Source organism: Lemur catta, chromosome 6 (genome assembly GCF_020740605.2).
Source record: "Lemur catta isolate mLemCat1 chromosome 6, mLemCat1.pri, whole genome shotgun sequence".
NCBI classification, from domain to species: domain Eukaryota; kingdom Metazoa; phylum Chordata; class Mammalia; order Primates; family Lemuridae; genus Lemur; species Lemur catta.
The window spans coordinates 5568886-5596204 of record NC_059133.1 but is presented as its reverse complement, the minus strand read 5'-3'; the positions used below and the strand labels follow the sequence as shown (position 1 = coordinate 5596204).

At 57.4% G+C, this 27319-nt stretch overlaps 1 protein-coding gene across 1 annotated transcript; it reads right to left on the bottom strand.

Moving 5' to 3' along the window:
- Positions 1 to 379: 379 nt before the first annotated feature.
- Positions 380 to 19128, bottom strand: TTLL12 (tubulin tyrosine ligase like 12). The gene is made up of 14 exons (XM_045554721.1): positions 18886 to 19128; positions 14796 to 14971; positions 12521 to 12719; positions 11600 to 11759; positions 11377 to 11510; positions 9303 to 9379; positions 8039 to 8155; positions 7767 to 7961; positions 7366 to 7477; positions 6398 to 6549; positions 5880 to 5961; positions 3888 to 3956; positions 3167 to 3305; positions 380 to 2636 (listed from the first exon to the last, which is right to left on the bottom strand). The coding sequence occupies exons 1-14, from the start codon at positions 19060 to 19062 to the stop codon at positions 2485 to 2487; spliced, it is 1941 nt and encodes a 646-aa protein (XP_045410677.1). The 5' UTR covers positions 19063 to 19128; the 3' UTR covers positions 380 to 2484.
- Positions 19129 to 27319: the final 8191 nt, after the last annotated feature.

Below are 27319 nucleotides of genomic sequence, written 5' to 3'. Positions count from 1 at the left end.
TCGGCCGGCCGGGCAGCAGCACAGAAGCAACCGTGACCTTAGGAGTCTGTCAAACGCTTCGGTTCTGTGGCCGGCCACTCCGGGCTGGGCTGGGAGAAACTGGGCTCCCCTGCACCGCGATGCCACAGTGCATTGGTGCTTCCTGACAAAAGAGCCGCCACCCGTGGGTGTATTTACGTCCACAGGGGCCACCGGGACAGGTTCTAAGTCTCGCTGCCAGCAGCTCGAGCTCTGCCTTTTGATTTCTCCTGCCTCGCTCTGTAGGACTTCGGTACCATCACCTTCACCACCCAGACTCTCCAGTTGACTCCAAACGTCCGATGCTGACAAATTCTGGCTTCTGATGCATTTTCAACACAGAAAGTGACACGGGTGCAAATGAGTTCCAGGAATTAGTATTTGGTGGGATAAGCACCATCTCCATGGCAACTGTCTCAGCCTGTGGAGCCCCCGACTCATGGCCCTCCCTGGGGGTTGTCCCTGTGCACCGGGCAGAGGTGCCGGGACGTCTGGGAACAGAGAAAAGCACAGGTAGCATCAGGGATAGCCCGGACCATGTGGTCCTGACCCCAGGGGCTGTCCCCGCTCACTCGTGGGCATCGGGTTCTAGGTGCATGGGGAGAAGGCAAGAGCAGCACCCTGGCCAGGCTCTGGACAGACAGCCCCGCGTGGGCGTCCTCCCGAGGGGCACCCTGCGTAGTGCCGCTCGAGAGAAGCAGCATCGTGCAGGCTGCTCCCCTTCCCAGTTTTAACCTCTCAGGCCACCAGGTGGCGCCGCTGCCGCCGGCGTCCTGCACCTACCCTGCCGCAGCCCTTGGAACCCTCCACACCCCAGAGTTGGGGTCTCTTATCATCCCCACCTCTGCGCAAGGTGGCAGGTGTGGGAAGAACGCCATTGCCCAGGGCCGCCAGGGCTCTGGGCTCACGAGGACCGAGGCTGCTGGGCGGTGGTGGCAGAGCTGGCAGGGGCTCAGCCTCCTGTGGCTTGGAAATTCCCAGCGCTGGGAAATCATACTTTGGAGTGGGGGACTCTGAAATCTAAATGCCATCTTATTTCTTCTGTGGCTTCCCAAAGTGACATTGGTATTTTGGGGGTTTTTGGCAACAGCAGGGGAAACAGCTGCCACACCAGGCCAAGCCCATGGCTCCAGGCCCCAGAGACAGGAGGGTAGGCGTGAGAGGAGGCGTCCTTTACTGCAGCACATAACCCAGTGGAAGGGACATGGGACGGCAGTGCTCCCAGGGAAACCGGTGAGGTGCCCGCCCCACCCAGCAGCTACAGGCCTGGGCCTGCCGGGGAGGGCGAGGCTCTCCTTAACCCCAAGGGGGCAGGCGGAATCACTGTGTGCAGTTTTGCCACAAGGGTCACTTGTATCTTCACAAATGAAACACCACCATGCGCAGCCCTGCCTTCCTGCAAACCAGAAGGCCCTGGAAGCAGCTCCCACCTGCCCAGGGCGTCAGGCCCACCCGCTGCCGTGAGCCCGGCCCAGGTGCGCTGCGGTTACACAAAACACCAGCAGCTGACTCTAGATTTCAGAAACAAAATTAGGAAAGAACTAGAATTCTGTATTTTCCTCCCATAAGTTAAAAAACAAACAAAAGCCAACATTATGACTGTAGACGCTGGTAGAAGATGGCATCTGACTTTAACATAAAGTTCTCCGCGGAATCATCTTCTACCTGCTGCCTGCCTGGTGCTCTGCCCCCCACACTTGCCCCGAGACCCCTTGCCAGAGGGTCCCAGCTGAAATCAGACTAAGGTGGTGAGCAGGGAGGCCACTGGGACAAAAGGGACTCTACAGGCCGACTTCCCTGTTGGGGTCTGGGACCCTTGATGTTGGAAAAGGAACCTAACAGAAGACAGCTGCCCTCCTGCCTGGAACTCAGGGGAGGTTTGCTGGTGAAGGTCCTGGCAGCTGGGGGTGCTGATAAGGCGGGTTTGGCCAGCAGCTTCCCCAGGCTGTTCCGGGTCACCCGTCAGAGCCCTGCGGGCAGCGCGTGAGGCCCGACACCCGTACAGGGGAGCCACGGTGCACGAGGGCAGAGACTCTGGGACAGAGGCCCACCCGGCCCTGTTCGCTGCAGGGTCCCCAGCGCCTCCCTGGGGAGCCCCGACTGAGGAGCACATCATTGTGCTCCTGCACAGAGCCCGTCCCCACACGCCCTGGGAACGGCAGCCTGGAGCCGCCTGCTCAGCGCCGGGAAGGAAGCCCTGGCAGCCATGGTCCCTCACCAGATGGTGGTGAGGGGAGTGGATGGGGCAGCGCTCAGTCCCGGGGACACCACCGCTGTCCTGCTCCGACCCCCTGGCAGGAGATGGACCCTGAGCTCCCAGGGTGAGGCCAGGACCATGGCTGAGGACAGAGCCCGGGGCCGGGCCCGAGGGAGGGAGGGGGAGGACGGGCGGGGCCTTTCAGAAGCAGCTCAGAGAACTGAGGTGGGGATCCCGCCCCCAGCACAGGTTGAGGGGACAGCAAGTGCCTAGATGAGGCGGGTGACATGGCAGTCGCTGGGCTGGTCCAGAAACAAGGTGCTGAAGACGTCGTTGAAGAAGGTGGGGTGATACCTGCAGGCTCGCTCACAGTCCGGGTTGAAGTTCACCTCCAGGATCTGCGGCTGCATCACTTGCCTCCCTGAGGGCACAGAGCAGAGCTGGCGGGGAGGCTCACCTGCGCCTCGAGCCCCGGAGGGGCAGCTGGGGACCCCGTGAAGGCCGGGGCGGACCTGGCCCCAGCTCCCACAGTGGGCGGGCGCAGGGCCCCAAACTCCTGCTTTGCGGGGGGGCCTGGCCTGACACCTGCTCCTCCAGGACAGACCAGAGCTGCCGCCAGCCTTAGGGACAAGAGTGTCACTTTAAGCTTAGATGTTCAGTTTAGTCAAAAAACAGAGATGCAGGGCCTAGCGCCAAGGGGGCCTGGCCAAGGTTGTGCGGGGATGGGGACGAGGGGCCTGTCACACGGGACTCCTATGCTGGGCACTCTCTCCCCGCTGCAGGTGTTTCCCCTTCCCAGTGGGCTAAGCCAGGGCCTCCCCCAGCCTGGATCTCCCGCCCCTGCGAGCCAAAGGCCAGCCTGGGTCTGTGCCTCCCACCCCTGTTCTCCTGGGGTGTGGCCAGCCGGGGAGGCCTGGTGTTTTGGATGGGGGACAGGGGAGACCCTCTCACCATCTGGACGGTTGTCCCACTTCAGCATGAGGTCAACAGCATACATGGCCCGGGACGAGGGGTAGTCACACAGGCCCAGGGGTGGTGGCTTGGCACAGGCCACCTGGAACAGTTCCGTGAAGGCCCGGAAGATCTCCGCCTGGGGACCGGAGGAGGCTGAGTCACGAGCCCTCCTTGACCCTGATGCTGGGACTAGCCGCCCAGAGCAGCCTCTCAATAAAGGGTTCGCTGTCCCTGCCTGAGTCCTGGCCTCCACATACCCCACATCACCCCCTCCTACACCTTCATGTCTCTAAACCTGGCCATGGCCACCTCCAACTGCCACCTGCCCCCTCATTCCTGGCGTCCACCTTCTGCAAATCTGCCTGCGTCTCCAGCCTCAGAGACCCTGCTGCTCCCCTGCACCGCAGAGCTCAGCCAGCACCTGAAACGCTGCTCCGGGACGTGAGGACCAGCCCGCGTCTCCAGATGGCCCGGATTCCAGGGGCAGGTGGAGCCCGTTGCCTTCTGGCTGTCTCAGGAGTGTCCCAGGTCACCCCCTCCCTCTGAAGAGGCCCCACAAAGGCCTAGAGCAGAAGGAGGGGAGCTCTCGCTGTCTCCTCCAAGGCAAAGCACCATCTGGAGCCGGCGAAGACCCCACCCAGCCCACGAGAGGGGGCGGCTCCTGCAGGGCCCAGCCCAGGACCCAAACCCCTGACACCTGGTGGAACTCAGGACTCACCTGGACGTCGCTCCAGGGAAACTCTGGGTATTGCTTCTCAAACTCGGGGATGAACTCGTCATGATGCACCTGCGACAGACACAGGGCCCATCACACGCTGCCAGGGCCGCCTCAGGCAGGGGTGGGGAAGGCTCCGGCCTTGGCCAGCAGCCTGCGACTTGCTGGGGGTGACAGGAGGTCAGCACGGGCAGGAGGGTATGTGGCCCCAGCCCTTTAGGGTACAAATGGGAGGCAGGAGACTGGGTTTGAGCTCTGGCTCTTACTGTGTAACTCTGGACAAGCAGATTAACTTCTCTGAGCCTCAGTTTCCTCCTCTGTGAAACGGGAGAATGCCCCCTGTCCAGCAAACTGACTCTGCGTGGTTGCTGGGAGGCTCAGGGCTCGAGGGGTTGCAGGCTGGGGCCGGTGCCTATCCTCACACCCAACTCAGAGCAGGGCACTGGCAGAAGAGCTCGGACCCCATCTGCAGGGCCAGCCCGTGCCACTGCTCGGCACTGGCTCAGAAGTGCCTGTGGGACAGCAGCATAGTCTCATGCCCAAGACTTCACCCACAACACACCTCAGTGAGGTGGCAGTCTGCTCAGGTCTCTCTTAGAGAAGGACAAGCCAGGACAGGGCCTCTGTGGGAACCCAACACTCAAGCCCTGGCACAGTCCCAGGCACAGGGCTTCAGGGATTAGCTCTCAGGATGACTCAGGCACGACACAGAGGGGGTTGCTCGGTGCCTTAAGGGATGACTTCCAGCAATGTTCTGGGTCCCGATGGCAGCTCTGGGTCCTAGGACTGGCCTTCAACACAACCGAGAACAAGAGGGGACAAGAGCAACAGGACTACTCAGTCAGCACGGCCACTCTGTGCCGCAGGGCCCTTTCTGCAAGTCCTCTGGGGACCTCTCGGGCTCGGGCACGGCAAGGCGCCCCCGCAAGGCTGTTCGAGGCAGCAGGCGTATGAACAGTGAAAACTAGGAGTAACACAAGAATGACCTGCAGCTCTGCTTAGCAACATCGATGAAGCTAAACGTGACACTCAGAAAAAAAGGTGCAAAAGTCCAGTAAGATGGTATTTATACAGAAACCTAAACAGGCCAAACAACAGTTCAGAGACAAGCTTGCGCTGGAAAGAATCAAGACGCGACTGGGTGCGCCAATCGCACATTCCGGAGAGGGTGGAGGAGTGGGCAGGTGTGCGGGGGCTTCCCGGGACCTGCGACCCTGGCGTCGGGCGGGACAGGGTAGGTGGGCGCTCCATGCTCTGTTTGCCTGAAATACCTGTTAACCAGCCAGGTCAGAGAACTTTGGGCCACTGAACCCAGTGACCTATCTCTCCTTTCCGTCTTCCTGTATCCAGAGCTGGCCCCTCACTTCCGTGCGGGCTGTGCCCACCTGTCTCAGGTGTGCTGGTAGGCCGGCTCTGGCTTCTTGCCCTCAGCTTGGAAGCAGCTTTGCCCTGATGCCCCAAGTGCCAGGCGCCCAGATGGTACAGCCACCACTCACTGAGCGCCCACCGCGTGGGGCACTGCTCAGAGAAGACAGGAGATTCTAGACCCTGGCAGGGTCACAGGCCAGCAGGTGGCGGGGCCAGGTGGGCTGGGGAGGGTCGGCGGTCTCTGGGTGGGGCCATGCGTCATCTCCCTGCCCCGCCACCCCTCCTGTCCTGGTGCTCGCAGGGGCAGGCTGTCCTGCCCGGTTGAGGCGGCCGAGGGAAGCTCCGGCTGAGAACCCGCTCTGCTCTAACCTGCTGCAGACCTGCGGAAGCCCCCTGTAGCGCGTTGTCATACACGGAGCAAGTGCCCTTCTGAGCTCCAGAACAGCCCACCTGACACGACACAGGCACCCGAGCCTGGCACACCACGGCTGTTCTAAAAACTGCCTTTGAAAGCGTGGACTCAGAAGGCAGCTCCTCGGACGGGCCCGCGTGCCCAGAAGGCAGGCGAGGGCTGGGTCTGCACTGACCTCCATGCGAACCTGCTCCCCAGACCCCACCATGCCCCACCTGCTTAAGCACCACATCCGGGTCGTAGTTCATGACCGTGAAATGCTTCTCATAGTCGTCCAGGTCATTGAGCTCGAAGGGCCTGGAGGACGAGGAGACACAGAGACCCGCGTGAGTTCCTGAGCCGGCCTCGTCTGCCCGTGGAGGGAGGTCACTGACCGAGCCTTCCCGCCTGGGGGGCTCGGGGCAGGACTGCCGCTGCCCGGGCTGGGCGCCGGCTCCCTCATCTGTGAGGGTGGGGCAGCCCCAGGGCCCCGCTTAGAGCTGGGGTCAAGGGAGTGACGTGCTAACTGGGAAAAATCTCCCTGGGTCCATAAACCGTCCTCATAATTCTCATGTGCTGGTGCCTACTTTAGAAAGAACGTTCACGTCCATAACCGTGGCTGATGCGGGAACGCTGGGTGGGTGATGGAGGAGCCCAGCCCAGGCGTGTCAACGACCCAGGCGTCTCAGCCCAAGTCTAAAGGGCCCAGGGCCCTGCCCCTCCTGGACCCCAGGACCCCGCAGGCCCCAGTTACCGGTTGGAGAAGCGCAGCCAGAACACGTCGTACACGAACAAGCTCAGGGGTTTCACCAACCGCAGCAGCACAACGTAGCGGATGTCGAACTTGACCTTGCCGACGTCATCTCGAAGGAACAAGACGGGACTTTCAATGTACTTGGACACAACCTGGAGGACACAGACGCGGGCTCACTGGCGGCTCTCGCCTCCCCGGGGCCAGGACAGAGAGAACCTCGAGCTTGTGCAGCCCACCCCGAGCACTTGGGGCCCCACAACGAGGGCCCCTCTCTTGTCACGGCAGAACCCATGCCCAGCGCTGAAAGGCAGAGCCACAGCTGCGCTTCCCTCCTCCTGCCCTTTCAAACCCTGTCTAGGTTCCAGCAAATTCTTTTTATTCGTCTCTTCTTTAATTAAACAAAATCCTGCCAGCTTTCAGGTTTTGACAACAGAATACGAATCCTCATGGATGACTCCGCCCACCTCCTCCTACTACCTGCGGCCCTCATAGTGACCGTCCCCGCAATGCTTTTCCTTCCGCCTCTGCCCAGGGACACATCCCACTGCTGTAGCCACGGCCTGGGTGGATGTCATGCCCTGCAATCCCAGCACTGCCTCTGATGTCCTGTCACCGTGGAATCTTGGCCTTGGCCCTGAGGGGCTCCCTGCACAGGCCTGGCGACCCCCCTCCTGCCAGGCAGTCACATCTGGTGCAGCATGTCCTGGGGACTTTGAGGTCAGATGCACCCAGGACGCTTCTGAGGGTCTCCTGCACTCGCCTGGGCTGTCACACAGCCCCCTCCTTGATGGTGACAGCACAGTGGAAGGAGTGAGGGTGGGGGCGTCAGATACCAGGCTCCAGCCCAGCCGGAGTCACTGCAGACCCTCCCCAAGCCTCCCCACCACGTTCCCTATCCGCAGAGGTCCCCTGGCACGCGAGCCCCCTCCCCAGCTGCGCGCCCTGGCACATGGCACCGTGGGGCCCACCTTGGGGGTGCTCTCTCGGTGCCGGATGATGCTGTGGAGGCTCCTGGTGATGTGGGTGTCCAGGCTGCGGGCCAGGTTCCAGGGCTTGCAGATCCAGTGGTTGTCCTCACCCCTGGGGGGCGGAGAGGGCTGGCTGGGTTGCTCCTGGGGCCTGTCCTCCCAGGACCCCAGCAGCAGAGCTGGGAGGGGGGACTCGGGGAGTAAGGAGGTGTCTGTCAGAGTCAAGGGCGCCGTGTCCTAGTAGAAGCAGCAGCCCCAGCAGAGGCCTAGAGAGAAGCCTGTGGTCCCCATGCCACAGCTTGGACACCGCAGGCGCTTGGCTGAGGGGCAGGCTGGGCACTGCTGAGATGGGGACCAGGCCGTGGGAGCGTGGTGGACCGTCTCCATCGCACGGGGCTTACCGCCGCTCCCGCTGCTGGAAGTAGCTGATAAACTGGGGCAGCTCGGTGCGCAGGTTGAAGGTTCGGGGCAGCCAGGGGGGGCCCTCGGGGCCCCCGGCCCGGCGCGCAATGGAGGCCAGGCAGTCCTTCACGGTCAGCAGGCTCTCGCAGGGGAACTGGTTCAGCAGCACGCCCGGCCTCTCCTGGCTCAGCCTCCTGCGGGCAGAGGCAGGCGTGGTGGTCAAGGGGGACGCGGGGCTCGGAGAGCGTGGCGGGGCTGGAGGCGCCCTCACCTGTAGTCCTTGAAGTGGGAGAAGTTGAAGAGGATGTCGGCGTCCGCCTGGCTCTGGGTGAAGGTGAAGCGCGGGTGAGTGAGGGCGCTGAGCACCTGCTGCATGTCTGTGTAGACCCTGTGGGAGGCGCTGAGTGAGCCGGGCCCCACGCGCCCCCGGGGAGCCCTGTCCCCGGCCGAGTCTCGACGCGGGACAGCCTGGGCCCTCCACTGACCTGCCAAGGGCTGGGGCAACTCGTACCCTGCACCCCCAGGCTCCCCACCTGTAGGATGGACCACAGGGTCTGCCTCACATTTGTCGTTATAGCATTAAACATGGTTCATTTGGGTGTTTAATGCTAGTTCTTCCTTCCCACACAGAACAAGAGGATGCAGCGGACACTGCAGGTCTCACACGGACGTGCCAAGTGGGCCTCGTGAGGCCTCTGCCCCAGAGGAGGTGGAGAGTCGCTGGGCAGGGGTCACAGCCAGACCGTGTCTCAGCAACAGCCCCTGGGAGGCCCGGCTGGGGCCAGCACCAAGGAGACCCCGGGGACCTGGTGGAAGGGGGGTAGAGGCCAGCCTCTGCCCTGGCTGCAGGGGGACCTGCCCGAGTCCTGCTCTGCACCAGATGGGCGCAGCTGTCTGCACCCCACTTCCTCTCCTGCAAAACACAGCAACTGCTTCCGCAAGGGGTCCAGCCTGGACCTGCCGTGCCGTGACTCACCGGCCCACACCTGCAGACTCCTAGGAGGCCCCCCGGCAGCCCAGGCACCTGTTCTAGGTGCCTGGCACAGTCACAGCCAGCACGGGCTCCCCTGGCAGGGGCTGGTGTGCGGAGGCCTGGCCGTGCATCTGCGTCTCCTGGACCAAATGAGCACAGCAGACCCAGCAAGCAGCAGCCCCGCGTGGCAGAGTTGGGGACATGACCCCCCATGCCTGGAGGACAGCAGGTGGGGACCCGCGGGAGCCCAATGCCTCTGCCCGGAGTGCCCCTTGCCTGTGGCCAGCATTTCCATGGCCTACTCCTATTTTTAATTTTCAAGGGCAAGTTTAAAATCTGCTTTCTCCAGGAAGCCCTGTTCGCCCTCCACTCTCCACAGCACTCTGTGATCCTAAGGTCTGTGCCTGGGTATCTCTGTCACCACCGTGCCCAGACTGCGTGGCCAGGGCACAGCTGACCTACTGAGCCCTGTGTGCCAGGCACTGTTCTAGGGCCGTGGGAACCGTGGTGAGCGTAGGAGACAAGGACGAGTCCCAGCACACGCAGAGAAGGGGCTACGCACCTGAAGATGTGGTCGTGGGGACGCAGCACTGGGCTGATGGCAAGTGGCAGCTTCTCCTTGTTCTCCTCCAGAATGGCCTAGAAGGAAACACACTGGAGCTAGAAACGGACCTTAGTGAAGGCACGTCGGGGTTGAGGTCTCGTGGGGCACACGGCCACCCTCAGGTAGAGCCCTCACAGCTGCCGCCGACTCCCAGTATACGTCTCTGACCAGCCCCCGTTTGGTATCAAAAGAAGAGGTAAACATCGTTTTAAATCACAGGTGCCTCCAAATCACAGGTGGCCGAGAAGGTGCCAAACCTGTCCCGGGAGGGCACTGCTTGGTCCTGGAGGAGCCCCGAGGGCTGCGCTGAGCTCAGGCAGTGACGGTTTAAAACGCGTCCATAAACTCTCTGATGTCCCCTTCAAAGGCAGGGCTTAATGAGCTGTTTCTCGCAGATAGAGAAAGTGAAAGCGACAGTGTTTCAGTGTTTCTTTCTTCCACGAAGGCCCCGCAGCTTCCTCTGGGCTTTCTCTCGGATGACTGGGTCGAGGAGGAGCCAGCACCGCGGCGGGGCCACTCAAGCAGCCCCGAGGAGGGGCCCAGGTGGGGAGGCACCGACTCGCCAGGCGCGAGTGTGCTGCGTGGGAGCAGGTCCTCGGCCCTGTCACACCTCCAGCAACGCAGCCCGGCGGGCGCCTGGGCACCTTATGAGACCCTGAGCCAGAAGCACCAGCTGAGCCACTCCTGAACTTCTGCTGCACAGAAATTGTTCCTGATGCTCCACGTTTGCTGTTTTGGAGTCATTTGTCACCCGGCCATAGCTGACCAATACAGGCAACGCCAAGGCCCAGACCGCAGGCCTGGCCCTGCCGGCTCACACGGGAACAACAAGGAGCGCTTGGCCTCGTGTCTCCTCTCCCTGGTCAGCACAGAGCTTCCCCGGGAGAAGTACTAACTGGAATTCATGTTCCATTAACAACCTCAACGCCAGGAAGCGTCTGCCCTTAGCCATTCACTGGCTTGTTCAGACAAACGTTTACTAAGCGCCCCCCACGCCTCTGAACCAAGAGTGATCTGGATTTCAGCCTGGTTAGTTCAATCCCTGCCGACTCGGACTGAGAAGCGCCAACAGGCCCACTGCCCATTCCAGCGAGCTAACGTGTTTCATCCTTCCCAGACCCTCAGAGGCCGGGCGTGGGTGCCTGGGGTGCGAGTGGGGCGGCCGAGGGCAGCCTCTGCCGGCCACCATCAGGTCCCCTTAGTTCTGGACTCCAGCTCTCCCACCAGCTGTGTGGCCTTTGGCAGGTTACTTAACTTCTCTGTGCTTCAGTTTCCTCATCCTCAGTAAAATGAAAATAAAGCAGAACCAAGAAGCTGCCGCAGGAACGCAGCAGAGCGCGCCCTCGCGGGGCCGGTGCCCCCAGCCGACGGGAGGCCGCGGCAGACCAGAGCCGGGCAGGAGGAGAGGGCTCAGTTCTGGCGGGGGCTGTGTCCCCATCCGCTCCACTTCCTCCTGCCCCTGGCTCCCTCACTGCCAGCCGGCACTTCAGCGGGGCAGGCTGGGCCCTGACCGCGGCTGCCCAGACTGGACGTGCCTTTGTTATCCATGACAGTGACAAAAACGAAGACTTGTCGAGGGCCTGCTGCGTGCTGGGAAACGTCCTCCAGCATTTGCACAGAGGGCCTTCCCGTCCCCTGGCGAGGGAGGTGTCAATAGGAGGAAAGGGGACCGAGCAGGGTTCACAGCCAAGTCCGGTGGCACAGCCCCCAGCGTCCCTCCGGAGAGGAGCAGACCAACCGCCAGCACCGCCAGCTCTGCACAAACCTCTGGGGACGGATTCCCAACTCCAGCACCTGGGATCTGGATTCGGGGCTGGTGCCCAAGCTGTGCGGCCACAGCAGCTGGTGGTCACTCTCTGAGCCCCTTGTCACTCAGACTCTCCCACAACCCTTCTCTACCTCCCACAGTAATCAGCTCAGGGCCTGGCACCCAGCTGGAATTCAGTACCACTTGGTGCCTGGGTGGAGAACATTCCAGAAGCCACCAAGCAAGCAGGCCCAGGGTCGGAGGTGGAGGCAGAGGCGGTCACACCTGGTAGTGCTCAGCCGGCGGCTCGGGCGTGGAGGAGCTGAGGTCCTGCATGTCGGCAGGGGCCCAGGGCAGCAGCATGCATCTCCGGATCAGAGGGTCTGCCTCTCCATAGGCAAAGTCCCGGGTCACCTCCTCTGTGCCAAGACACGCGTGCCCATCAGAGCGGGCAGCAGGAAACCGGGCCTGATGCCCATCCTCCAGGGCAGGTGGGCACTGGACTTACCGCCCGTGTCCAGGTCCCTCAGGGGCCACAGCAGCGTGTAGGCCACCTGCTGGGGCATGTAGAAGAAAGGCGCGGTGGCAAAGCTGGCTACGTCCGCGTGCTGGATTCGAGAGCCGAATTCGTCCATGATGTACCACACCGGCACCTTCTCCTCGGCTGTCTGTGAGCAGAGCACAGGTGGCAACCCTCGTCCATCTGCCTACTCACCCGAACCCCCTGCCACATACCCAAACGCCAAGCACTCGTGCCTCCACACCCACCTCGCCAGGCCTGCAGAGTTTCCCACACGTGCTCCCTTTAGCGAACCCAGGCCCCCCTTGCAGACAAACACAGGCCCGTCCAGTGCAGTGCGCCACCCTGTGTGGCAAAAGGGTGCTCGGAGACAAGCACTTAGCCCAGCAACCACAGGGGTGCGTCTGGGTGTGTATGTATGTGTAGAGCGGGGAGGAGAGACCTGGAGTCAGGGAAGGCTCCCTGGAGGAGGTGACATCTAAGCTGAGATCATGAGAAATAAACGTCTCTTCCCAGACCAAGAATGGGGAGGGGCTGGATCGCAGGGGTGAGTCTGGAGGGGCTGGCAGGGCTGGGTGAAGAGGACGTGCTGGAGGGACTCAACTTCTCCCACACACGGTGAAAAACTGTTGAGGACTTTTAGGAGGGTGACAGAATCAGAGGGGCCAGAAAAGAGGCAGCTGAGTCACCTGGGCCCAGGTTTAGGGGTCTAAGAGAGGGCTGTGCCCTGTGAGCTCAAAGGCCAGGAAGGCAACCGAGTTCTCGGCGCTGGCTGGCCCAGGTGAAGAGGTAACGTGTGCCTCTGAAGCCACAGGGACGCGGGACGTTTCCAGGGGCCACAGGAGAAAATGAGTTTGCTTCCTCTGGCCTGTGTCCTAGTCTGCCCTCCCCTGCCCCCCGCCCACTCACCCCCTGGGCCAGCTGGTAGGTCTGGTTGAACTTCCACATCTCCTCCAGCACCAGGGCCACCGTGTCCGCGCTGGGCAGCTCGCCATGGAACTCGACGCCCATCAGGTTGGCCATGCGGTGCAGCAGCCCTGGCACCTGCTGCAGCTGCTGGCGGGCGTGCTCCACGCGACACGTCCAGGCGTGGTCAATGAGGAAGATGCTGTGGGCACAGGCCACACGTGAGGCTGCCGGGTGGGCAGGGCACCAAGGGAAGGGGCAGAAAAGGCCCAGGGCTGCGGCCAGGACCTGGCACCCAACTTTCCTGAGACTCGGTGTCCCCAGCACCACAGTTGTGCAGTTGTGGCATCTAGCGGGCCCCGGTCAGGTCACTGTGTGGCCCTGAGCAAGTTCTGCTTTCTCCTCAAACAGGGCAGCAGGGGTCTCCACCACCCACCACTAGCCTGTCACAAGCACCAAACGAGAGCAGATAAACGGCACGCCGACTGCATGCCAGCACTCGCAACAGACAGCAGCATCACGAGCACCGCGTGTCCTCACCGCACTCCGAGCTGCTGGAGGACTGGTCTGTGCTCCCCATCCCGCCCCCTGGGCCTGGCATGCGGCAAGTGCTCAGCAAAAGCAAAGGCTCCATGTACTGGGAGGCCAGCAGCAGGTGGCTCGCGCAGGAGCTGTGACACGTAGCTCGTGCACACACCCCCAGGGCTCCTGGAAGCACCAAGGCCTTTCTGTGGGACAGGCTTCAAGTCCCCCCACACAGATGCCCGCAGCCCCACGCTCTGGCTTCCCCAGAAGAGCCCAGGTGGGCCTGCTGCACAGCTGCTGCCAAACACGACGTGGCCGCGGCAGAGCGTCAGGCGTCCCCACTGCAGGTCCGAGGCCACACCCACCCTCCCACCCTGCAGGGCCAGGGGCTGACCAGCAACAATCCCAGACCCTGTGGAGCAGCAATGACAAGGCCCCAACAAGCAGGGCAGCCCCTCGTTGGCCCCAGGACCCTATTATTCTTTTAAGACGAAAGGAACAGCAAACGTTCCAGTTCCTAGGTTGGGTGGCAAGTCCAGGAGTATTTATTTTACTGTGCTTGTATCTGTTGCGTTTGTTTGCATACCCTAAAATAAATGACGATTTATTCTTGCTCCTGTGATCAGAGCTGGTGACTGTACGATGCAGCGTGCAGAGACAGGCCTTCGAGGTCCAACCCTTGCGGGTGACCCTTGGAAATGCGCTGGGGGCTGGTACACACAGTGGCAGGTGTGGGGGACAGAGGATGGAGGAACTTCTTGGGGACTGGTAATCAGGGAAGGCTCAGTGGACAAGGGTCTGGGGACAAAAAGGCCCAGGAGCAGGTGGAGCTGAAATTAACCCCTCCCAACCCTGGGTGGTGGCAGTGTGTGTTGTTAGGCCTGAGAGAGACCTTGGGCTCCCAAGAGTGGCCGCTGCATCTGATTCGCCTGTACCTGGGCCCGCACAGCACCAGGCGGGAGCAGAGCACGAAGGCTCGCTGCCCGGAACCTAAGGGGGAAGGCGGGCTGAGCTGGGACGTGTGGCTGGAGGTGCTGGGCTGTGCGTATGACCGGGTGGACAGTGCCACCCGCTCACGGCTGGAGCAGCTATGCAGAAGAGAGCAGACCCTGCCAAAGAGCTGTGAGTGGACACAGGGGCCCAGTGACCCTTGGAGACCAGGAAGTGTCTTCCTCAAGGCTCCGACAATGCCTTCAGCAGAGGGGCCTGCAGGCCTGCCCTGCCCCAGCCACCGTGTGGCCCTGGGCAAGGTCAGGCCTGCTCCAGGTTTCAGGCCCTCACGCCTCCCGGGGCCCACCCCAGAGAATCAGATCCAGGGGGACTGAGGGGGAGCTCTGAGCAAGGCTGCCTGGGTTCAGTACCCGCACTCTTGGCCGGTGGGGTGACCTCAGGCAAGCCCTTGCCCTGTGTGCTTCCCCACCAGCAAACTCGGAACTCGACACGCTGTAGCGGGACCACTGTGAGGGCAAGGCCACCGGGAGGCACTCTCAGGACCTCATCGACCCAGTCACCGTGGGACTGAGATCAGCGTTGACACGGATACTGCTCTGAGGCCGCGATGGGAACGCAGCTGGCCACACGTCACACCACAAGGCCATCCCGGGGATGAAGTCCAGCCCTGGTGCTTGGCACACAGGAAGCACAGAGCGTCTGTAGTCATCGCCTTCCCCCCAGCAGTGATGACCTTGGTAAACCTCTCTAAAAGGAAAACAGGCCCTGAGAGTAAGTGACCGGTGGCAGCCCCAGCTCCTACCTGCTGGGGTCGGCCGCCTGGAGCCCGCTCTCCCTGGTCACGATGACCTTGTAGCACAGCTCGTGGCCTGGGTTGGGCTGCTTCCTCCTCGCCTCCTGTGCCGCTGCCGCCTCCTCCTCCTCCTCGCCCGCCTCCTCCACTTGCATTATCCCAAACACCTCCCCAGCGTCGAACACCTGGGGGCCGGAGCACGGTCAGCAGTGGGCGTGGGCAGGAGACCCCATCCAACCCCTTAAGGACGCCAAAGGTGCCGCAGCCAGGCCGCAGAGACAAACCTGACTCCTGAGAGAAGCAGGGCCTGTGGTGGTGACCTACCCACCCCAGCTTACAGGCGGGGAAACTGACTGTTAGCGACATCAGTCACATCACCTGTGGGGTCGCCAAGGCCCCTCAGCCCACAGCACACCACGCCTGGAGATGGGACCGCTCCTATGTGGTGGTGTTCTCTCCAGTCATGCCCCTTGCTTTATAGGGAAAAGCGGTCCAAACGGCAAGATGGCTCCAGTCACAGTGGAGGTGGATGGAAGAGTCAGGATCTTGGGGTCTGGGGAGTGCACCCCAGTTTTCCTCTAACCAGAAGAATCCAACCAACACCAGAGCTGCTGAGGTAACCCACAGGGAAGCCTCCTCTGGCCACCCTGCCAACCCCACCAGCAGCCCAGGCTGGTGGAAGCAAGGCTGGACGGCCCGAGCTACTCTCAGAGGCCCCAGGTCCAGGCGGGACAGGACGATGGGGCCTTGGTCCTGGAGTTTCCCTGGCAAAGCCATGTGTAGATAGTAAAGCATACAGATCGGCCACTTCTTGCATGCTCTGGGGCCAGAGGGGCCCCAGGCCCAGCCACTCCTGCAGTGTCCCTCATAGGCTAGCAAGGGGGGGCCTCTGGACAGATTCTGGAGCCAGGCTATGTGGGTTCAAATCTTGGCTTCACCAATTCCTAGATGTGTGACCTTGAACAAGTTACTTAACCACCTTGCGCCTGTTTCCTCATCTATACAATGGGAGTAACAACTGAGCTCAGTGTTACCGGAAGGATTAAATGATTAACACACACGAAGAGCTCAGATAGGGCCTCGACCACGGCAAATGCTCTGAGTGCTTGGTACCATCATTATGCTTCTGAGACTCAGTTTCCTGATTTGTGAGATGAGGGTATCATCTGCCTTCCAGGACAGCTGAGAGAATTAAATAGAACAGTGCCCGTAAAGGCTCTGGCATACAGCAAGGACTCAGCAAAGGCTAGGTCCTCCCTCAAACCTCCTTCTCACCCCTATACTACAAACGGCAGCGAGGAGCCAGCTGTCTCCCCAGGCACAGGCAGCTTCTGTGCGGGGCAGGACTGGGCAGCTCCGTGGTGTGAGGATGAATCACTCATGATCTTGCCTAGAAGCCGGCTGCTGCTCAAGGTCCAGGGCATTTGAGTATCAGGTAAATCGCTCCGGGGCCTGGGAAGGCTACAGGCGAGAAGAGGTAATGAGAGGTGAGCTCCAAGGAAGGGGAGATGTAAACACCAGCGACTCCCTGGGGGAGGAAACGCTCCAGGCGGAGGGAACGCCCAGGAGCAGGGAGGGCTGCACACCCACACCCAGCAGCACAGACCAGGGATCACTCAAAGACACGGGAGCTCAGGCACTTCCTGGGAGCAGGTGGACCGAGTTCTCCCGGCCCTGGGGAGGCCAACACCTTCTTCTCCAGTTTAAGAGATCAGGAGAGGCTCAGGGGGCTGGAATCCACAGCTCGGGCTTCGCCCCAGCTCTCCAAATCCCAGCCTTCCACCCCAAACCTTATGGAGGACTGTGAGGGCAGTGCAAGGCTGAGGGACAGAGAGCCTGCCTCAAGCCTAGCTGGGCTTCTCCAAACTGCGAAATGGGGGTGACCACAACCCCTTCATGGCGGACTGGAGGATATCCTAAGGAGATGAAAGGAGGGAATGGCTTCGCCACCGCAAAGTTGTGCAGAAGAGTAGACATTTATTTTTAAAACATCCTTTTGGCTGGGCCTGGTGGCTCATGTAACCCCAGCACTTTGGGATGCTGAGATACCAGGATTGCTTGAGGTCAAGAGTTCGAGGCCAGCCTGGGTGACACAGCGAGATCCTGTCTCCACAAAAAATTTTAAAAATTACCTGGGTGTGGTGGTGTCTACAGTCCTAGCTACTCAGGAGGCCGAGGTGGGAGGATCGCTTGAGCCCAGGAGTTCCAACCTGGGCAACAGCACAAGATCCTGACTCTTAAACACCTCCCCCCAAAAAACACAATAGTCTTCTTTTCAGGCTGCTGGGGGGGGGAAAAAAAAACCCCCACAAACTGCCCCTCCCCCCCAAAACCATCCTTCTAAATCTTCCCATCCTTTCCGAGGGAACTGGTCTAAGGCAAGGCCTGGCGGGGGCGGGGGGGTGTGCCCTCCCCCACACCTGGGCCCACAGCAGCAGGAGGCTTCACTCAGGAACAGCGGCTGCAGGTTTATGTCTGGCACAGTGGTGACTCAGCTCTGGCTGGAATGGCTCGGGAGGGTCATGGAAAAACACTGGCTGCCCCTCAGCAGGGCACCAGCAGCCAGGGTGGCCTGGGCAGAGGGGACCTGGCTCTGTGGCGACTGGCCTCTATGTGTTGGGCACTGGCTGAAGCTTACTCCTCATGCCACCCCCACCCCCCACCTCTGTAGGAGCCAGGTGCTCTAGTCTCACCATCCCCTTTCCACATGAGGACAGGGACTCAGATGGGCTAGTGACCTGCCCAGTGAGGGGCTACTGCCAATGGAGGCTGGCTGGGCAGGAGGGGGGCACTCCCACATTGTGCTCCTTTCACCCAGCACATAGGGACTCTTTATCCTCTTGAACAAACTGGGGTCCCCTTCCACCCCACGCCTGGGACCAGGGCAAGTCCTCAGGAAATGGTGGCAGAAGCGAGGGCACAAGGCTTATGAGCAAAGAAAATCGAGTTATAAACACACTGTATTTAAGGAGGTGCGACTGTACAGTTCTATTCTGTGTTTTGAGCAGGAAGGTTCCTGGTACAACCAGGATTACATGTAGAGAGAAACTGGCTCAGAGGGGGTGGGGTTCACCCAGCAGCCAGACTGGTTCCCGCTGGGACATCCTCCTCTTGGCTTTGGAGTTCTGCTTCATCACCTGAACCACACAGCTTGTCTCAGTCCTCCCAAAAAGGGAGAACCCAGAAGCCTCTGAGCCCTTTTCATTTCCCTTTAGATTCCTTCTCCACCTCCCACAGCCTGTTTCCTTTACTCTGAAAAAACGTGGGGGCCCTGAGGCTCAAGCCAAATGAAGAAACAGAATTCTATGAACCAAATGGTTAAAGCTACACAAATTCACGAGGCTCCTATTCTCCCCGGGGGAGGCAGTGGCTGAAAGAAACCTGGTTGTGGCCAACTGTGGTGGCTCACACCTATAATCCTAGCACCCTAGGAGGCCAAAGCAGGAGGATCGCTTAAGTTCAGGAGTTCGAGCAAGAGTGAGACCTCCTCTCTACAAAAAAACAGAAAAATTAGCCAGGCATGGTGGCACACACCTGCAGTCCCACCTATTCGGGAGGCTGAGGCAGGAAGATCGCTGGAGCACAGGAGTTTGAGGTTGCAGTGAGCTATGATGATGCCACACTGCACTTTATGGGGGATGGGAGGGACAGAGCCAGACACTATCTTAAAAAAAAAAAAAAAGAAACCTGGTTGTTAAGTCTGACAGACCTTGGGAGAGTCCCTGAGCCTCAGTTCTCTCAACTGTAAAATGGGGTGATGAATCTAACTCCTTACAGGGCTGTCGCGGGGCTGGGATGTGTGGGCTTAGCTCAGGGGCCGGCACACACTGGGAGCCAAGTCCCCACCGCAGCCCCGGCCTCAGGCCCTGGCAGGACAGGGGCCACAGGTACCGCTCTCCTGCAGTCACTCTTCGGCGCCAAACTCCAAACCGCTCCCTTTTTCTTTTGGCCAAGGACGCAAAGTCTAAGTCGCTCGTCACGGCGCCCGCGTCTCCAGCCTTCCCCTCCCGCCCGCACACCGTGCTCGCCTCTCCGCGCCGCAGACGCCCTCCCGCCCGCAGTGCACGTGTCCGCCCGGTGCCCGCGCCCTTGCCCGCACCTCGTGCTCCAGCTTGTGCAGGAGGCGGCCCCAGTACCGCTCAGGGACCCCCGAGGCGCGCAGCGCCGGACCGTGCAGCGCCGCGAACTCAGCCAGGGCCCGCGCGCCCTCCGCCGGCTTCCGGCCCGGGCCGCTGCGCTCCGCAGGCGGGTTCTCCGGCCCCCGCTCGGCCTCCATGGCGCCCGCACCCGCGCCAGCGCCGACTGCAGCGCCGCCGCCGCCCGTGGCCCGGCCCTCCCCATTCGGCCCGCCCGCCGGCGCCGCGGGCCCCGCCCTCCTCCTCGGGCCCCGCCTCCGCCCGCCCTCCGCCGGCTCGCCGCGGGCCTCCGGGTCACCGAGCTCGGAGGCCCACGGATGTGGAGCGTGTCCACCTGCTGAGCGCGTGAGCGCGGGGTCCCCCGTTGGGGATCCGCGCGCGCGCGCGCGCGCAGCCGCGTTGGTGGCTTGAAGTGCCGGCGTATGCGCACGCGCGCCTGACGGGGACGGTGTTTATTACACGCACCCTGCGGCTGCCGCAGGGGATGCCGGGAGGGCGGGCTGCCTGCGTGCCGCGTGGTAAGAGCCGGAAGAGACCCGAGAATGACCGGAAGGGACCTGAGGCCCGGTGGCCCGGCGGGGTATAGCTGCAGCCCCTGCTCTGACCACGCTTTGACGCCCTGCAGACCCCTGGGGTGGTAGAGGAGCTCAGTTCTTTCAATGCTTCACCAAATTTAGATGCTGCGAAATCGTGACCCCTCTTGATTTCTTCATATTTGGATTTGGAATGTAAATTAATCCAATCAGAACTGGATATAGTATCAAAATAGTTTTGTCTTGCAAGTCGAGATATTTTGAAGTGCAATTGAGCGTGGTCGCACGCGCCTGTAGTCCCAGCTACTTGGAAGGTTGAGGAAGGAAGGTCGCTTGAAGGCTGGCGTTTGAGACCGGCCTGGACAACATAGTGAGACCCCACGTCTAGAAGAAAAAAACGTGCAGTTATAGAGTTTCAAAAGTTCGTTGAACTCATTTTTTTTCCAGTTCTGTTGCGCCATAGGAATGCATATCAATGTCTGTTTGCATCTTTGCAATAATTGGTATTTGCTAAGAAGTTAAAAGGCTGAAGTTTTTGGTGCTTTAGTTGGGGACTATTTTGACTTAACATTTTTGAACTGAATTTGAACAAAAGGCACTAGTTTAGAGAACTTGTTCAATGCCATCTCAGCTGAAATGTTACCTCCTGATAGGATGGCCTTGCTAATAAACTATCTAACAGGAAAAAAAGGGGAAAACTCTCAGCACATAATTGCCCCTTTGAAGAGAAAGATCACAGCGGCACAAGTGCCCCTTTGTTTAACCACCTGTGGCTTAAATGGTCTTATTTGAGAGTTTAACAGCCTTGAAGAGACCTGAGCAGACAGCAGTGGTGTGAGTGCCCCATCCCAGCTCTGATTCCAAGGACCCTGATTAGCTAGCTTCACAGAGAAGAAAAAAAAGGGGACATTTCATAGCTATTTTCTGCTATCAGCTGGCAACAACCACTTTTTTCTTCCTTTTTTCCCCCATAAAAACTCCAAGCCCCTTAGCCTTGAGGCTGGAACTTTTTTCTTTTTCTTTCTTCCTTGTGCTGAGCTCTTTCCCTCTCTCTCTAAGGAAAAGCAAAATAAACTTTTTTTCCTTTTTCTTTTTTCTTTTTTGAGACAGAGTCTCACTCTGTTGCCTGGGCTAGAGTGCTGTGGTGTCAGCCTAGCTCACAGCAACCTCAAACTCCTGGGCTCACACAATCCTCCTGCTTCAGACTCCCAAGTAGCTGGGACTACAGGAATGTGCCACAACACCTGGCTAATTTTCTCATTTTTTTGTGAAAATAGGGTCTCATTACAATTGCCCAAGCTGGTTTTGAACTCCTGGCCTTGAACAATCCTCTCACCTCAGCCTCCCAAAGTGCTGGGGTTACAGTCATGAGCCACTGGGCCCAGCCTGTCCATTTTTATTAACAAATTAGGTTATTTGTCTTATTGTTGAGTTATGAGAGTCCTTTATATATGCTGGACACTAGAGCCTTATCAGATAATATGATTTGCAAAGATTTTTCTTTCATTCTATGAGTTACCCTTTTTCTTTCTTGATTGTCCTTTCAAGTATAAGTTTTTAATTTTTTTCATTTTATTTATACATCAGGAAAGTTGAGACAAAATAAATTTTTAATTTTGATGAAGCCCAATTTATCTATTTTTTTTCTTTGGTTGGTTGTTATTTAGGTGTCACATCTAAGAATCTGTTACCTAATTCAGGCTCACAAAGATTTATCCATCTGTTTTCTTCTAAGGGTTTTATAGTTTTACCTCTTACATTTAGGTCCTTGGTCACTTTGAGTTAATTTTTTGTATCCCTCTTTTGCATGTAGATATCCAGTTGTCCTAGCACCATTCGTTGAAAAGACTATTTTTTCGCCATGGAATTGTCTTGGAAACCTTGTTGAAAATCAACTGATAAATTCAAGGGTTCATTTCTGGACTCTGAATTCTATTCCATTGATCTATATGTCTGTCCTTATATCAATGCCACACAATCTTGATTAATGTAGGCTTATAGTAAGTTTTCAAAATGGGAAATCGGCAAGGCTTAGTTCTTCCAAATTCTTCTGCAGAAGGGTCTTGGCCATTTCAAACCATTTGCTTTTCTATATCCAGTGATGGAAAGTTTTGGGTTTTTTTTCTTTTTTGGCTAGTCAAGTGAAGCAGTGGGAGTGGAAAAGGAACAAAGAAATATGTAACTGGTTGTGATTAATTAGTTGTAAACACCACTGCACTCAGACCAGCCAAGTAGTTCTAAATTACTGATTCAATTACAGATGCTTGTCAACTTATGAGCATAGGGTTAAATCCAGTAAACTCACTGTAAGTTGAAAGTATCATAAGTCAAAAATGCATTTAATACACCTAGTCTACCAAACATTATAGCTTAGCCTACTGTACCATAAATATGCTCAGAATGCTTATGTTAGTACAGTTGGGCAAAATCATCTAACATAAAACCTATTTGACAATAAAGTGTTGAATATATCATGTAATTTATTGATTACTGTACTGAAAGTGAAAAAAAATGGTTCTGTGGTACAACTGTACAGGTTTCTACTGAATGCCTATCATTTTCATACCATCATAAAGTCAAAAAACTGTGCACTGAACCATCATAAAACAAGGACTGCTTGTATTTGTTATTCTGATTTTCTATTTCTTCTTGTGTTGTTTGGTAAGTTTTCTAGGAATTTGTCCATTACATCTAAATTTTCAGATCTGTTGGCATAATATATTCATACTCTCCTCCCACCAGAAGTTTAAGAACTGAGAATTTCATTTGTGGAAATATATTATTAATACATATTTAATCTCTTAATCCTAAAATGAATAGAAAAGGCAGCAGATGTCATCCACACTTTATTTGCATGCCTGGATTTGATTAGTGAGCTCTCTTGGAGTTTAGAGAGTCTAGAAATACTGTAATGTGTGACAGGTCAGTCCCAGACCGACCAGAGGTAAAGTCTCCTGAATCTCCATACCAGCAAGCTGGAATATGGGCCTTATGCTCTACAAGGCATTTGGAATTCATCTTGGATTTGGGATCTGGGGAATAAATTGGGCCACACTGACCCCATACTTCTCTCACACTTGTGAGCTGGGCCAGGCTGTTCCTTAGGTCATTGTCCAATCCAAAAAGGCTGAATCTTTTGATCCTATCTTCATGTGGGCTTGAGCAGAAACTTGGTAGAAATGTCCAGTGTGTTGAGTGCTCTGAGGATGTCATCATTGCTTTCTCCTTAGACTTTATTGTCTTTAATTATGGTAAAATAGATGTAATATAGAATTTACCATTTTAACAATTTAAAATAATACAATACATTGACATCGTTGTACCACCGTCACCACCATCCACCTCAAGAACTTTTCCACCTCTCAGACTGAAACTCTGTACTGATTAAACACTAGCTCCCCGGTCTTTCCACCCCTGGCCCTTGGCAACCACCATTCTACTTTCTGTCTCTATGAATTTGACTATTGTAGGTATCTAAGTGGAATCATACAGGATTTTTCCTTTTGTGTCTGGCTTATTTCACTTAGCATTATGTCCCCCAGGTTCATCCATGTTATAAGATGTGTCAGAATTTCCTTCTTTTTCAAGGCTGACTAATATTCCATTGTATGGCTAGACCATATTTTGTTTATCCATTCATCTGTCAATGGATATTTGAGTTGTTTCCACCCTTTGGCTACTGTGAATAATGCTGCTGTGAACATGGGCGCACAAGTACCTGTCCAAGTCCCTAATTTTAGTTTTTTTTGGTATATATGCAGAAGCTTCACTTTGTTGCCCAGGCTAGAGTGCAGCGGCATCATCATAGCTCGCTGTAACCTTAAACTCCTGGGTTCAAGTGATCCTCCTGTCTCAGCCTCTCCAGTAGCTGGGACCACAGACATGTGCCACCACACCTGCCTAATTTTTGTATTTGTTTTTGTAGAGACAGGGTCTCTCTATGTTGCTCAGGCTGATTTTGAACTCCTGGCTTTGAGTGATCCTCTGCCTCAGCCTCCCAAGGTGCTGGGATTACAGGTGTGAGCCACTGCGCCCGGCCCTCCTTGGACTTTCAAGTCACCATGTTAATCAAGAAATGACCTGGTATTCACCCTGTCATTTATTTGGAACATTAACTGATATTTTATAAAATTGTTTCTTCTCCTTTTGAGTGTTTGATGCCCGGAGGGCTCCTTATTGAGGAGAGTATTTGTTTTAGCCTTTATGGGGTTCTAGATTTCTTTTGGAATCTGATCAAAGCTATGGGCCATATTCCCAGAGAAATGTGTACATATGCACATGTGCACACACACATGCACACACACAGCATTGTGCAGCTAATTTCAAGAGGTCTCAGATTCCACGAGGCTCACCGTGACCAGGACTTCCAGATCAAAGACCCACTCACTGTAAAAGAAAATCTCTCATTTCATAATATAAATTATGAGGAGAAACGGGATCTGAAACATGGACATTTTCCTTGCTGGCCATTCGTTTGGGAGCATGTCTACTCCTGAAATTTGGGTGCCGTCCACCTCTCCACACGCAGCTCTCAGACTCGGTTTTACTTTCCATGAAGTTATTGTAGCTCCTTTACTTCCAGCCCTCAATAGTGTCATGACATTTCTTTTTTTTTTTTTTTTTTGAGACAGAGTCTCGCTCCGTTGCCCGGGCTAGAGTGAGTGCCGTGGCGTCAGCCTAGCTCACAGCAACCTCAAACTCCTGGACTCAAGCGATCCTCCTGCCTCAGCCTCCCGAGTAGCTGGGACTACAGGCATGTGCCACCATGCCCAGCTAATTTTTTCTATATATATTTTTAGTTGGCCAGATAATTTATTTCTATTTTTAGTAGAGACGGGGTCTTGCTCTTGCTCAGGCTGGTCTCGAACTCCTGACCTCGAGCGATCCTGCCGCCTCGGCCTCCCAGAGTGCTAGGATTACAGACGTGAGCCACTGTGCCCGGCCTCATGACATTTCTTAATTTTTTTTTTCCTTTTCTGGAATCCAGTTACCATTGTCCCCCCAATCATGACCTCTGATAAGAGAAAAGAGCAATATTTAGGTTCATTTGCTGTTTATTATTAAAGTGGTTTTCACAAATGTTTCATCACATGCATATGAGGGAATGTGATGGAGAAAACAAAACTTTGAACATTTGAGGCAACTGGAAGGAAGATGTGGTGATGCTGACATTTGTCACTCTCATGGGACGAGTTCTTGCCAAGTGCCGGGATGGCACAGCACAGAAGCTGCGGACACGAGAGTACAGCCCCCTGGTATCCCGCTTCCAGAGCACTGTGAACCAGGTCTGCTTGGAGTGTTTAGGGTTCTGACCTCAGCAGAGTAAGGATTTCCCCTGCAGATTGACACGGGCTCTGGACTGAAAAACAAAACACTTGGCAGCAGCCTGCTCCCTCTTTCTCCCTCCACTTTCTGCCGCCAGGCCCCACACTCTCTCTAGTGTGTGTCTCTCCAGGGCTGGGCGCGGGCATCACCCAGAGCAGCAGGAAGGACCAGGCGGGAGCTCGGCGCCTGGCCTAGGTGCTGTGCCCTGCCCACTTGGTAGGGAAAGCAGGATCCCGTCCTTTCTCCGGGTGAGTGTCAGTGCTTGTTGAGGAGGCAGGGAAGTCACTGAAGTCACCAGGGCCCCAGCTCCTCCTTGCGCTGTCCTCTCTCTGCCCTTCATGACCCCGTCCCTGCACTCCCTGCTGCCAGGGCTGACCTAGCTGAGTCTCCAGTCTGTAAAATTCAGATTAATCAACGTTTTAGAGACATTTCCTACCATGGGATTAGATGGGCTTTGGTTTGATTCCAGACTCCAGGAACTACCAACTACTTGTCTTGGGCACGCCATCGGTCTCCCCGAGTCTTCACTTCCACACCTAAAGGACTGGTTTAGCCCCAGCCTCACAGGGCTGGGAGGAGGGGCTGTGTGGCCATAAGAGTTGAGCCCAGAGCCTGGCACACAGGCATGTCTTCCTGTAGAGGCCTGGACAATAGGGACAGTTTCAGAGGGCTCATCCAGGGGCCTCCATGCCAGTGCGGGGCTGGGGAGGCCTCGGAGAAGCAAAGACCTGTGGGGGCCAGTGGAGCAGGGTGCCGGGAGGGAGCACGGGCCGTGCTGTGTCATCTGGGCCCCAAGGTGATGTGCCCCCACCTGGTGCCGTTTGCTAGAAGCAAAGCAGGCCGGAGGAAGCAAACTCCAGCTCTGCCCTGCGCAGGACTTACTCCCGGATGGGCAGGGCTTTCTGGTGCTGAGGGGGCAGAGGCAGCCATGGCTCTATCTCCACCAGTTTGACGGGCATTTTCACCCAAACATCAAGTCCTTCAGCCTTCGGCCTGGATGACATCAACTCAGCTCTGTCACCTTGGGCTGAAGGAAGGCCCGAGCTGCCACCATGTGTATTTTTAGGGAAGAAAAGGGGCCTCGATATAAGATGCAGTTTGCCAGGTTGACCGAACTTTCCACACATGGAACAGGGCAGGTAAAAACAGCTGGACTCCCCAGGTGAGAAGACAGACACCTTCCTTCCTGGGCACTGACGGTGCCAGGTGAGGTCAGTGGGCGACTGTCTGCTGTCCTGGGCGAGATGCCATCTCAGTGTCCATGTGGTGCACCAGTTCCCCACCTTTCAAGGAGGCTGACAAACAGCAGGTGCTCAGTAAACGCTTTGCTAAACGACCCAACTTATTTGAGCATGTTATGTTTCTGCTGGGGGCTGTGGAGGCACTGGGATAACACTCGGCTCACGAAGTGTCAATTAAGCACCCACTACGGCTCCAGCGGGCTGGGGGCCTCTTGACGTGGACAAGCTGGGCTGGGGGCAGCTGCGGCCCTGGGAGGCTGCCTGGGGCCCACGGCCGAGTCTTCAGGGAGGAAAACTGCATTTGTCAGTCGGGAGGTGGGAGAAAGAGGTTCTCTTTTGAGGTTTTCAGATTTGGTCTCTTGTGCCATTGCTCTGGGGACTTTTTGGCCCATATTTCAGTTCTACTTTATCTGTGTGTCCCAGACTGATGGCGGCAGGAGGGAAAGCCACCTGATGCCTCCATCTTGGGCCCCGCAGCCTGGGTCACCAGAGAGTTGGGGAGGGGCTGGGAAGTGTGTCCCCTGGGGAGGCAGAGTTTGAGAAACTGGTCACCCCACTGGCCAGTCGGCCTGTGCAGGGGTGAGGGGCACAGAGATGGAGGGAGCACAGGCTGACTGCTGCTTAAGAGCGTGGACGGGAGCCCCAGTGGGAGGAGGCAGGGCAGCATGGCAGGCCAGTTGCACAGCAGGTAAGAGAGGAATCGGGAAATGCAAAACCTAATTCTGGGGACCAGCCGAGGCTGCCTGGCTCACTGAGGGCTCGGCCAGCCACTAACCTTGAGGCAGGTTCTTTCTCTTCTCAGTGTTTCTGCAGAAGCAGAGTACGGAGGTGCCAGGAAGGCGGGATAGAAAGGCTTCTTCCAGGCCCTACCGCTGCGGCCCCTCCATGTCGGGTCCCACCTGGGGAGCTGTGAGGGGCACCTGACAGACGTGCTCCAGTTGCCCCAGGGCACAGTGCTCCTCTAGGAGCCTGGAGACCTTGGCACCCTCTTTCAGGCCCAGTCAAATGGCAAAACTTTTACTTCTAGAAGCTTGTTCCTTTGTTCCTTTCCTTGGGAGCGCAGGGTGCAGTGCAGCTGCTGGGGCGTTTATCCGCTGGCCAGCTACTGAGGGCCCTCGGCTGCGGAAGGCCACAGGCCAGGAGTGTGCTGTGCTGGCCTCTCCCTCAGGCAGCGCGGGAGGCTCCTGCCCTCTCCAGCCTCAGCTTCTGTCCTTCTTGGGGCCTTCACGTGGCCTGGCCCTGCCTGGGCCCAGTCCTCACCCCCTTCCCTTTCTCTACACCTCCACTTGAACCAGGTG

Coding starts and splice junctions, on each gene's coding strand:
- TTLL12 (XM_045554721.1), bottom strand. CDS start 19,062: ATGGAGGCCGAGCGGGGGCCGGAGAACCCGCCTGCGGAGCGCAGCGGC. Junction 7,478..7,766: donor TTCCAGCAGCGGGAGCGGCG/GTAAGCCCCGTG, acceptor TCCGCCCCCCAG/GGGTGAGGACAACCACTGGA. Junction 3,957..5,879: donor CGGATGTGGTGCTTAAGCAG/GTGGGGCATGGT, acceptor TGTCTGTCGCAG/GTGCATCATGACGAGTTCAT.